The sequence below is a fragment of the Pelobates fuscus genome, chromosome 3, assembly GCF_036172605.1.
Source record: "Pelobates fuscus isolate aPelFus1 chromosome 3, aPelFus1.pri, whole genome shotgun sequence".
Lineage (NCBI taxonomy): Eukaryota > Metazoa > Chordata > Amphibia > Anura > Pelobatidae > Pelobates > Pelobates fuscus.
The window spans coordinates 131,920,474-131,932,992 of NC_086319.1; the positions used below are offsets into that span (position 1 = coordinate 131,920,474).

At 50.9% G+C, this 12,519-nt stretch overlaps 1 protein-coding gene across 1 annotated transcript; it reads left to right on the top strand.

Annotated features, from left to right (window-relative positions):
• The first annotated feature begins 665 nt into the window (after positions 1-665).
• CDKN2AIPNL (CDKN2A interacting protein N-terminal like) lies at positions 666-11,976 on the top strand. Its single transcript, XM_063445271.1, has 3 exons — positions 666-900; positions 9,592-9,691; positions 11,369-11,976. Exons 1-3 carry the CDS (start codon positions 728-730, stop codon positions 11,378-11,380), a joined length of 285 nt encoding a protein of 94 aa, XP_063301341.1. The 5' UTR covers positions 666-727; the 3' UTR covers positions 11,381-11,976.
• Positions 11,977-12,519: the final 543 nt, after the last annotated feature.

The window sequence follows — 12,519 nt, forward strand, 5'->3', positions numbered from 1 at the left end:
TTGTTAAATCTTTGAAAAACATTTAAAAGACAATGGAGCAACATATGAAAAAAAATAACACGAGTTACGTGTGGTTTTTAAAGTTTTAAGTAAAATATACATTTCCCCTTTAATCTCACGCAATGCTTTAGACTCTAAGCAGCCATCATGTCTCTTTATTGCAAACTATCCATTTTCCCCACATTGTTAATGCATGCTCTGCATGTATTTAAAAAAATAGTGGTGAACACGCTGTTGTTTTTTTTGTTTGTTTTTTTTACTGATTCTGGGTAAGAGTATAGCAGTGAGCGCTATGTACAAATCGCCTTCTACATTACAATGGGATAATATGTAATTTCAAAAAACAAAACACTTTTATTAGGGAGATACCAATGCATTACGTTATGCCTCTATATAAACGGCATCCAATGAGAATTTTTTTTAATCGATATATCAAGTATACTAGATTAAAATGAAAAAGGTGCCCTATAACGCCAGCTTCTCATAAACTTGCAGCTGACTTGGTCGCCTTCGCAAGATGGCCGCCGCAGCTGGCGACACGCGTTCCAGTTCTAGAACGTACGACGCCAGATGGATACAACGCGGAAGCAATGGGACCCACGTGTCTACCATAGTAATAGCGTGGATGACTTTTCTTCTCAGGAGCGCCTCTTCCGTGACCATAGAGTGCTGAGACCGGAAGCATTCCACAGCTGTTCCGGAGCGATATCTTCCTTACAAGCTGAAGATGGCGGCAGAGTCTATTCGGCAGTTCCAGAGTTTTTCTGAGAGCGACAAGCAGTGGAAGGCCCGTGGAGAGTTTATCTTAAAAAACTTGGAGCAGTTTCCGGAAGAGAGTGAAGTGGACCATCTGCTGGCTCTGTCCATGGTTTGGGCTAACCATATATTCATGGGCTGCCGGTAAATGCATGCTATGCATCGAAAATTGTTACTAGTTATTTTTGTACATACCAATTACATATTTCGCATAATAATCGATATCTAAACTACCTCGTGGAGCTTTAGATTTTATGTTCAGTGATTCGTTTGAAACGTATTCTTAAACGCATTCACCATAAATTAGCCATTACGTTAAAATGTGTTACAGGTTGAAATATAATGAAACACGGTAATTTTAAATTAATGTTGATTTACATTTAAGGAACCTCTACAATAGTCTACATTCCCCCAAAAAGAGCTATGCTCACTAATTTAGTGAGGTATTTTTGTTATAGCTGTGTTCCAACTAACTGGAGATGTTCACTAGTAATTATTTCCTGGGTAATCCATTGCATCTCATAGACTTGTTGGGGACCTACAGCACATGCGCAGCAAGTTGCATGAGGAGGAGCAGCAGCTTCCTGTCTGTTTACAGAATGGGAATGATTTTTTTTTTTTTCCCCCACAAAAAATATTGTGTGAATAGTGTCCTATTTAAAAAAATAATAATTTCAGAAAAAGTGCACATTTCAATAGAAATTGACCCTTTAAAAAAAAAAAAAAAAAAAATATATATATATATATATATTAATACTGGCTAAACCCCCACTTGCCTTTTAAGTGGACAACCGGTCCTGTTACCTCCTGGTTTGGTAGCTTATTTGCAATGAACTCAAGAGGAAGCAATTCTTCAGAGCACCTGCCTTGCTAAGACTTCTCATTGAACGGCATTTGGAAGTCTGTGATTGGACAGTTACATAAAGTCTGGGTGGTGTTAGAAGGGAGGGCTTGCAAAGGCAGCAGACAAGAGAACTGCAGTTTTTGCAAGCTGTGTATATCTATAACACAAGATCCAGCGCACTCACCTATCCACTAAACAGCAACTTCGTTGTAGCAGGCGTATGCAATGTATGATCATATAATGTAACTAAACCCCCTAGATTAGGTGTTTTTAAAAAAACTAATACATTCTGTCAACATTGAAGTTGCTGTTTAGTGCATAGGAGAGTGCACTGGATCTTGTGTATTGTATAGCAGCAACCCATTTATGCATGTTCAGGTGAGTGTAGCCCCCCTTTTTGTGATGTATACATACGCTCACAGATCTTCAAAATATAAATTTTAGTGTTTAAAATCATTAATGCTATGTACAAACAAATCGTTTCAACCCAATTCGGGTCTTTTTCAAGATCATACTGCAAGTGACAAAACAATGGTTTAATAAGAAAACGTACCCATCAAGTGTTATGACAGCCCACCGACTGATTGCACCCGTAAGTGATGAATGTGTGACGTGCATGCGTGGTTGCTATGAGATACATTGCTGTCCAAGATTACCATAGAAACTCACTTGTATTCACGTCTTTTTGATTTCTCTTGACTATATTTCTTATATGGCATTCCGTGTATAGGACAAATTTACTCTCTGAATCCTTTCCTCCATGTTCTACTGGTGATGGATTACATTTGCCTTTGTATTGCCCAGTTTCTATGGTAATCTCGGACGGCAATGTATCTCATAGCAACCACGCACACGCAAGTAAGATGCACGTCATGTTCATCACTTACTGGTGCAATCAGTCGGTGGGCTGTCAAAACATTTAATGGGTAAGTTTTCTTATAAATACATTGTTTTGTCACTCGCAGTCAGGGCCGGTGCAAGGATTTTTGCCGCCCTAGGCAAAAAACAATTTGCCGCCCTCCATATGTCCTGCCCACCATGTGACATCACAATGCCCCGCCCATATGCTCTGCCAGTCTGCACAAAGTGTCTTTTATCTGAAAAGACAGTGTGCTTACATTAAAAAGCCTACAGGCACAGGCTACAGACACCAGAACCACTACATTATGCTGTAGTGCTTCTGGTGACTATAGTATCCATTTAATGTGAGGTAAATTAGAAATTAGTGCCACTAATATATTGGATTTCCTACTTGCCACTAGATGAGGACAAGAGGCTGATGATGGGCTCAGTCTGGCTCCACAGGTCTGGTGTAGAAGAGGCTCTCTGGAGACTGTTTTCACAACAATTAACGAACAGGAAGCAGCTCCATTTTTTGGGGACCCTTACACAGCTCAAGGTCTGGGCCCCCAGAGCTTGACTGTGAGTATGCCTACAATGCCCACCCATTAATCCACCTACATGGCCCATCCATGAGTTCTCTCACAGGGAGTTGAGTGTTTGTGTGTAGGGGATGTGTTATTGTAGAGGATGTAATGTGTGTGTTCTTATAGAATGTAGTGTATAGGGATACCAATATGTGTAAGAGATGTAGTGTGTGTATAGTGGATGCATTGTGTGTGTGTGTGTGTGTGTAAGGGATGCAAGGTGTGTTTCTGTGTATGTAATTGAATGCATTGTGTGTCTGTAAGGGGTGCATTGAGTGTGTAAGATATGCATTTTGTTACTGTGTGTAAGAGAATAAGTGTTTGTGTGTCTCGCTCTGCCAAAACCCTTAGTGGACCTTACACCCCCTCCTCCAGTGGTCCTATCTTCCCCCTCCCCCCTAGTGGTCCTTACTTCCCACCCCCCCTCCCCCCTAGTGGTCCTTATCCTCCCCCTCTCCAGTGGTCCTTATCCTCCCCCTCTCCAGTGGTCCTTATCCTCCCCCTCTCCAGTGGTCCTTATCCTCCCCCTCTCCAGTGGTCCTTATCCTCCCCCTCTCCAGTGGTCCTTATCCTCCCCCTCTCCAGTGGTCCTTATCCTCCCCCTCTCCAGTGGTCCTTATCCTCCCCCTCTCCAGTGGTCCTTATCCTCCCCCTCTCCAGTGGTCCTTATCCTCCCCCTCTCCAGTGGTCCTTATCCTCCCCCTCTCCAGTGGTCCTTATCCTCCCCCTCTCCAGTGGTCCTTATCCTCCCCCTCTCCAGTGGTCCTTATCCTCCCCCTCTCCAGTGGTCCTTATCCTCCCCCTCTCCAGTGGTCCTTATCCTCCCCCTCTCCAGTGGTCCTTATCCTCCCCCTCTCCAGTGGTCCTTATCCTCCCCCTCTCCAGTGGTCCTTATCCTCCCCCTCTCCAGTGGTCCTTATCCTCCCCCTCTCCAGTGGTCCTTATCCTCCCCCTCTCCAGTGGTCCTTATCCTCCCCCTCTCCAGTGGTCCTTATCCTCCCCCTCTCCAGTGGTCCTTATCCTCCCCCTCCCCTCCAGTGGTCCTTATCCTCCCCCTCCCCTCCAGTGGTCCTTATCCTCCCCCTCCCCTCCAGTGGTCCTTATCCTCCCCCTCCCCTCCAGTGGTCCTTATCCTCCCCCTCCCCTCCAGTGGTCCTTATCCTCCCCCTCCCCTCCAGTGGTCCTTATCCTCCCCCTCCCCTCCAGTGGTCCTTATCCTCCCCCTCCCCTCCAGTGGTCCTTATCCTCCCCCTCCCCTCCAGTGGTCCTTATCCTCCCCCTCCCCTCCAGTGGTCCTTATCCTCCCCCTCCCCTCCAGTGGTCCTTATCCTCCCCCTCCCCTCCAGTGGTCCTTATCCTCCCCCTCCCCTCCAGTGGTCCTTATCCTCCCCCTCCCCTCCAGTGGTCCTTATCCTCCCCCTCCCCTCCAGTGGTCCTTATCCTCCCCCTCCCCTCCAGTGGTCCTTATCCTCCCCCTCCCCTCCAGTGGTCCTTATCCTCCCCCTCCCCTCCAGTGGTCCTTATCCTCCCCCTCCCCTCCAGTGGTCCTTATCCTCCCCCTCCCCTCCAGTGGTCCTTATCCTCCCCCTCCCCTCCAGTGGTCCTTATCCTCCCCCTCCCCTCCAGTGGTCCTTATCCTCCCCCTCCCCTCCAGTGGTCCTTATCCTCCCCCTCCCCTCCAGTGGTCCTTATCCTCCCCCTCCCCTCCAGTGGTCCTTATCCTCCCCCTCCCCTCCAGTGGTCCTTATCCTCCCCCTCCCCTCCAGTGGTCCTTATCCTCCCCCTCCCCTCCAGTGGTCCTTATCCTCCCCCTCCCCTCCAGTGGTCCTTATCCTCCCCCTCCCCTCCAGTGGTCCTTATCCTCCCCCTCCCCTCCAGTGGTCCTTATCCTCCCCCTCCCCTCCAGTGGTCCTTATCCTCCCCCTCCCCTCCAGTGGTCCTTATCCTCCCCCTCCCCTCCAGTGGTCCTTATCCTCCCCCTCCCCTCCAGTGGTCCTTATCCTCCCCCTCCCCTCCAGTGGTCCTTATCCTCCCCCTCCCCTCCAGTGGTCCTTATCCTCCCCCTCCCCTCCAGTGGTCCTTATCCTCCCCCTCCCCTCCAGTGGTCCTTATCCTCCCCCTCCCCTCCAGTGGTCCTTATCCTCCCCCTCCCCTCCAGTGGTCCTTATCCTCCCCCTCCCCTCCAGTGGTCCTTATCCTCCCCCTCCCCTCCAGTGGTCCTTATCCTCCCCCTCCCCTCCAGTGGTCCTTATCCTCCCCCTCCCCTCCAGTGGTCCTTATCCTCCCCCTCCCCTCCAGTGGTCCTTATCCTCCCCCTCCCCTCCAGTGGTCCTTATCCTCCCCCTCCCCTCCAGTGGTCCTTATCCTCCCCCTCCCCTCCAGTGGTCCTTATCCTCCCCCTCCCCTCCAGTGGTCCTTATCCTCCCCCTCCCCTCCAGTGGTCCTTATCCTCCCCCTCCCCTCCAGTGGTCCTTATCCTCCCCCTCCCCTCCAGTGGTCCTTATCCTCCCCCTCCCCTCCAGTGGTCCTTATCCTCCCCCTCCCCTCCAGTGGTCCTTATCCTCCCCCTCCCCTCCAGTGGTCCTTATCCTCCCCCTCCCCTCCAGTGGTCCTTATCCTCCCCCTCCCCTCCAGTGGTCCTTATCCTCCCCCTCCCCTCCAGTGGTCCTTATCCTCCCCCTCCCCTCCAGTGGTCCTTATCCTCCCCCTCCCCTCCAGTGGTCCTTATCCTCCCCCTCCCCTCCAGTGGTCCTTATCCTCCCCCTCCCCTCCAGTGGTCCTTATCCTCCCCCTCCCCTCCAGTGGTCCTTATCCTCCCCCTCCCCTCCAGTGGTCCTTATCCTCCCCCTCCCCTCCAGTGGTCCTTATCCTCCCCCTCCCCTCCAGTGGTCCTTATCCTCCCCCTCCCCTCCAGTGGTCCTTATCCTCCCCCTCCCCTCCAGTGGTCCTTATCCTCCCCCTCCCCTCCAGTGGTCCTTATCCTCCCCCTCCCCTCCAGTGGTCCTTATCCTCCCCCTCCCCTCCAGTGGTCCTTATCCTCCCCCTCCCCTCCAGTGGTCCTTATCCTCCCCCTCCCCTCCAGTGGTCCTTATCCTCCCCCTCCCCTCCAGTGGTCCTTATCCTCCCCCTCCCCTCCAGTGGTCCTTATCCTCCCCCTCCCCTCCAGTGGTCCTTATCCTCCCCCTCCCCTCCAGTGGTCCTTATCCTCCCCCTCCCCTCCAGTGGTCCTTATCCTCCCCCTCCCCTCCAGTGGTCCTTATCCTCCCCCTCCCCTCCAGTGGTCCTTATCCTCCCCCTCCCCTCCAGTGGTCCTTATCCTCCCCCTCCCCTCCAGTGGTCCTTATCCTCCCCCTCCCCTCCAGTGGTCCTTATCCTCCCCCTCCCCTCCAGTGGTCCTTATCCTCCCCCTCCCCTCCAGTGGTCCTTATCCTCCCCCTCCCCTCCAGTGGTCCTTATCCTCCCCCTCCCCTCCAGTGGTCCTTATCCTCCCCCTCCCCTCCAGTGGTCCTTATCCTCCCCCTCCCCTCCAGTGGTCCTTATCCTCCCCCTCCCCTCCAGTGGTCCTTATCCTCCCCCTCCCCTCCAGTGGTCCTTATCCTCCCCCTCCCCTCCAGTGGTCCTTATCCTCCCCCTCCCCTCCAGTGGTCCTTATCCTCCCCCTCCCCTCCAGTGGTCCTTATCCTCCCCCTCCCCTCCAGTGGTCCTTATCCTCCCCCTCCCCTCCAGTGGTCCTTATCCTCCCCCTCCCCTCCAGTGGTCCTTATCCTCCCCCTCCCCTCCAGTGGTCCTTATCCTCCCCCTCCCCTCCAGTGGTCCTTATCCTCCCCCTCCCCTCCAGTGGTCCTTATCCTCCCCCTCCCCTCCAGTGGTCCTTATCCTCCCCCTCCCCTCCAGTGGTCCTTATCCTCCCCCTCCCCTCCAGTGGTCCTTATCCTCCCCCTCCCCTCCAGTGGTCCTTATCCTCCCCCTCCCCTCCAGTGGTCCTTATCCTCCCCCTCCCCTCCAGTGGTCCTTATCCTCCCCCTCCCCTCCAGTGGTCCTTATCCTCCCCCTCCCCTCCAGTGGTCCTTATCCTCCCCCTCCCCTCCAGTGGTCCTTATCCTCCCCCTCCCCTCCAGTGGTCCTTATCCTCCCCCTCCCCTCCAGTGGTCCTTATCCTCCCCCTCCCCTCCAGTGGTCCTTATCCTCCCCCTCCCCTCCAGTGGTCCTTATCCTCCCCCTCCCCTCCAGTGGTCCTTATCCTCCCCCTCCCCTCCAGTGGTCCTTATCCTCCCCCTCCCCTCCAGTGGTCCTTATCCTCCCCCTCCCCTCCAGTGGTCCTTATCCTCCCCCTCCCCTCCAGTGGTCCTTATCCTCCCCCTCCCCTCCAGTGGTCCTTATCCTCCCCCTCCCCTCCAGTGGTCCTTATCCTCCCCCTCCCCTCCAGTGGTCCTTATCCTCCCCCTCCCCTCCAGTGGTCCTTATCCTCCCCCTCCCCTCCAGTGGTCCTTATCCTCCCCCTCCCCTCCAGTGGTCCTTATCCTCCCCCTCCCCTCCAGTGGTCCTTATCCTCCCCCTCCCCTCCAGTGGTCCTTATCCTCCCCCTCCCCTCCAGTGGTCCTTATCCTCCCCCTCCCCTCCAGTGGTCCTTATCCTCCCCCTCCCCTCCAGTGGTCCTTATCCTCCCCCTCCCCTCCAGTGGTCCTTATCCTCCCCCTCCCCTCCAGTGGTCCTTATCCTCCCCCTCCCCTCCAGTGGTCCTTATCCTCCCCCTCCCCTCCAGTGGTCCTTATCCTCCCCCTCCCCTCCAGTGGTCCTTATCCTCCCCCTCCCCTCCAGTGGTCCTTATCCTCCCCCTCCCCTCCAGTGGTCCTTATCCTCCCCCTCCCCTCCAGTGGTCCTTATCCTCCCCCTCCCCTCCAGTGGTCCTTATCCTCCCCCTCCCCTCCAGTGGTCCTTATCCTCCCCCTCCCCTCCAGTGGTCCTTATCCTCCCCCTCCCCTCCAGTGGTCCTTATCCTCCCCCTCCCCTCCAGTGGTCCTTATCCTCCCCCTCCCCTCCAGTGGTCCTTATCCTCCCCCTCCCCTCCAGTGGTCCTTATCCTCCCCCTCCCCTCCAGTGGTCCTTATCCTCCCCCTCCCCTCCAGTGGTCCTTATCCTCCCCCTCCCCTCCAGTGGTCCTTATCCTCCCCCTCCCCTCCAGTGGTCCTTATCCTCCCCCTCCCCTCCAGTGGTCCTTATCCTCCCCCTCCCCTCCAGTGGTCCTTATCCTCCCCCTCCCCTCCAGTGGTCCTTATCCTCCCCCTCCCCTCCAGTGGTCCTTATCCTCCCCCTCCCCTCCAGTGGTCCTTATCCTCCCCCTCCCCTCCAGTGGTCCTTATCCTCCCCCTCCCCTCCAGTGGTCCTTATCCTCCCCCTCCCCTCCAGTGGTCCTTATCCTCCCCCTCCCCTCCAGTGGTCCTTATCCCCCCCCCCTCCAGTGGTCCTTATCCTCCCCCCCCTCCAGTGGTCCTTATCCCCCCCCCCCTCCAGTGGTCCTTATCCCCCCCCCCCTCCAGTGGTCCTTATCCCCCCCCCCCTCCAGTGGTCCTTATCCCCCCCCCCCTCCAGTGGTCCTTATCCCCCCCCCCCCTCCAGTGGTCCTTATCCCCCCCCCCCCTCCAGTGGTCCTTATCCCCCCCCCCCCCTCCAGTGGTCCTTATCCCCCCCCCCTCCAGTGGTCCTTATCCCCCCCCCTCCAGTGGTCCTTATCCCCCCCCCCTCCAGTGGTCCTTATCCCCCCCCCCCTCCAGTGGTCCTTATCCCCCCCCCCCCCTCCAGTGGTCCTTATCCCCCCCCCCCTCCAGTGGTCCTTATCCCCCCCTCCCTGCAGTGGTCCTTATCCCCCCCCCCCCCCTCCAGTGGTCCTTATCCCCCCCCCCCCCCTCCAGTGGTCCTTCTCCTCCCCCATCCCGTGGTCCTTCTCCTCCCCCATCCCCAGTGGTCCACTGAGTGAGCACTTCCTGTCAGTCCGCCGGCGGCTGGGTACAGGAAACAGAGGTTCCCCCCCGCGTTCTGCGCCGCCACGCTACATTGAGAGACCGGCAGGAGGGAGCGCTCTTCGCTTCCCTCCTGCCGGTCACTCAAATCTGGTGAGGAGCCGCACCGGTGATTCCGGGAGCAGGGATCCGGCGCCCCCTGCTAAGGTGCGCCCTAGGCAGCTGCCTAGGTCGCCTTACAGGTAGCGCCGGCCCTGCTCACAGTGTGATCTTGAAAAAGACCCGAATTGGGTCGAAACGTTGATTTTGTTTGTACATTTATTTTGTTAACACTAAAATGTCTATTTTGAAGATCTGTGAGTGCATCGTTCTTTTCTATTATTATATTTTAAACGTGGTGATTTGCACCCAGGCAAGTATCAATATTTTTGCATTTGGAAGGTAGAGTACCGAGCTATCTGTGGTAATATACATATACCCTAGTGAAAAAATACATAATTAAATGCATGCAAGTTTTCATTTGGGGATATATCTACTAAACTGTGACTTTTATTTATTTTGTATTTGGGAAGTGGAGTGTTACTTAAACATCTTATGCTTTTACCAGCTATAGTGATGAACTTCTGGAAAAAGTTTTCAGCATGGCAGAAGGGATTGAAGTGGAAGATGCTCCACACTTTACTACACGGGATGAAATCATGAAACAGGTGAGATCATGTAACTAAAATGTGTGGACATTTTTGCTTTTAATATATATTGAAATTGATTTAGATTTATTTCACAGGTGTTACTTGTTTGTTAAACTCCTATTGAATTATTTACTTGTCAATCACTACAAAGCCCAAATCTCTTCAAATAAATTGGAGTATCTTTCCCTCTGTCTTATGATGGCCACTGAAGTGTCAATCATATGATCACATTAGACACAGAGCAGGGTTATTTACTACAGTGGAATTCAAAGTGAATTTCAAATATAAAGGGCTACTCCAACCACCATGGCCACTGTAGTGAAGTGGTCATGGTGATAGGAGTATGTGTATGTGCAGTGTTTCAGCTTTAAACACTGCACATACTTAATTATATTTAATTGTGTGGTTGGGTGATAGTTGCACCCCAGCACACATTACGTCGGCAGCCTAGAATTCGGTCAATTCTGTGCAACACACTGCACATTAACAAGAGATGTGAAAATCTTCCACTTGCAGGTATAATACCTACAAGGGGGAAGCTAGATCTCCTCTCCCACCCTCGATTGCAGTTTTATTTTTATTTTTTTTTATATTATATAAATACCTTCCCTCGTTTAACGTCTCCACTTCATTCCTCTGCCTCCCTCACTCTCTGTGCAGGTCCAGACCGCACACAAGCGCTCTGAACCGGCAATTGGTCCTATCACAGAAGCCTGTGATTAGACCGTGCTGGGAGTAGAATTCAGTACCAGGAGCTTTGTTTGGCACTGGATCAAAGGTGATTTTAAAACAACTAAACCTTTATCAGCTTGTATTACAATTGTAGCAGGGGTGAGAGGGAGGTAGGGGAGACTCCTCCATAGTGTCCAATATGCATTTTAAACAGAAACGGTCCCTCTGCTCCTTTAAGCGTGGCTTTTCTGGGCTTAAAGGGACACTGTAGGCACCCAGCCCGCTTCAGCTCATTTTCGTAGTCTAGGTGCAATGTCCCTTTTGCACCTAGTGGTGCAATTTGGAATATTGCAGTTCCAGAGAACTGCAATTTTTACATTGCAGTTCAAAGTCTGCGCACAGTGGGTGTCTACCAGACAGCCAGTAGAGGGCTTCCTGTATCAAATTGACCTTTGGTCCAGTATCTGACGCTGGATGTCCTCACGCTTTGCATGAGGACCTCCAGCGTCAGATTTATTTATTTTATTTTTTTTCCCATAGGAAAAGGTTGAATCAATGTTTTCCTATGGGAAGGTTTAATGCCTGCGGCATTTGCAGATCTGTATTTCTGGAACTAAAGTATCCCTTTTAACTGATTTGGAGATGTTTCCAGTTTGGTTATTTTGACCTTTACTTTGAAATTCGGTTTGAATTCTTACTTTAGTATATAACCCTGCGGAGTGTAATGTGAAACCCCTCTCTGAAAGAGTGATGCTGTTGTGCTAACACAATGGTCATATGAGTGCCATAACAGTGTTGCAAAAATGCCAATCCCCATAGGAAAGCATTGAGAGGCTATTGCACATGTGCGAGGCAAAATGCTGTGACTGGTTGTACTCTTTCTGCGGAAGCACTTATTGTTCCTCTTAATATAGAAGAAAGTGATGTTTTCTTCAGAAATCTTGGCATTGGAATGTGTCTGTTTCCCCCTCCCCTAAGTTGTCTTTCATACTGTTTTTTTTTTTTTTTTTTTTTTTTTTTCAGAGGCAATCTTAAGTGACAAATTCAACTCCTAGATTCCGGTGTACATGTGACTGGACATTCCCAAATTTACACAAGACTGCAATACTTTTGACGATACAGGGATATGCAAAACTGTTCATTTGATTGACTTGGAACACTTAAGATGAGCAACTACAATTTCTGATATCTATTTGTTTTTTTTTTTAAATGGCGCTGAGTAATGTCTTTTTAAATGGCAGCACACATTTGAACTTTATATTTATGTTTTGTAATGTAACATTCTGTATTTCCATTCTACATTAGAACTAAAGTCACATTAGCACTAAAGTGCTTTTTTACATTTTAGATGTTTTTATTAAAACAATGTATAGTGTCTCCCTCAGTGAAATACTTGTACCTAGTCATGTAATTCTGTATCTTGAAATTGGGGATTGTACATACCCAAAAAAAAGACATCACTAATAATTTGTTTTGATTTCACCCGCATATTAAAGAATGCTTTATCTTCTGATGCATCCTCTCTGACATTACATAAAGATATGTACAAATCCATCTTTCCTATACTTGTCTTATATTGTTCCCATCGATATAATTCCTTGGTGACTATACAATCAATGTATGTGTTTTAACTGTAATCTTTCAACAAATATAAACTATTTACTTTTTATAAATACATTTAAGCTGTAATGCATCTGTATTTTTAAAGTGACACTATAAAAACTACAGCTTATTGTATTTGCTCTTGTGAGTATAATAATTCCCTTCAAGCTTTTTGCAGTAAACACTTTTTTCAGGGCAAATGCAGTATTTACATTACAGCCTAGGGACTCTTCCAGTGGCCACTCCTTAGATGGCTACCAGAGGTGCTTCCTGGGGCATTGAGGCACTGCACTTTCCTTACAGAGATGCATCTCTGTGAGGAGGTGCTGATTGCCCAGGGCTGTGTTTAGCTTGTGCTGGCTCTGCCCCTGATCTGCCTCCTTGACACTCAGCCAATTGAATGGGAAAGCATTGTGATTGGCTTTGATCATGTCAGCCAAGCAGGCAGATCAAGAGTAGAGCCAACAGCAGACTGGAGTAAAGCTTTTACTAGATCTGGTTAGGCCAGGGGGCAATATGGTTTTAACACTATAGGATGTGTTCCTTTTTAAAGCAAGATGGTATTTTGTTTA

What these genes read in the sequence shown, in the direction of transcription:
- CDKN2AIPNL (XM_063445271.1), top strand. Translation starts at nt 728, where the DNA reads ATGGCGGCAGAGTCTATTCGGCAGTTCCAGAGTTTTTCTGAGAGCGAC. An exon ending in CATATATTCATGGGCTGCCG is followed by an intron (nt 901 to 9,591) that starts GTAAATGCATGC and finishes TGCTTTTACCAG; the next exon opens with CTATAGTGATGAACTTCTGG.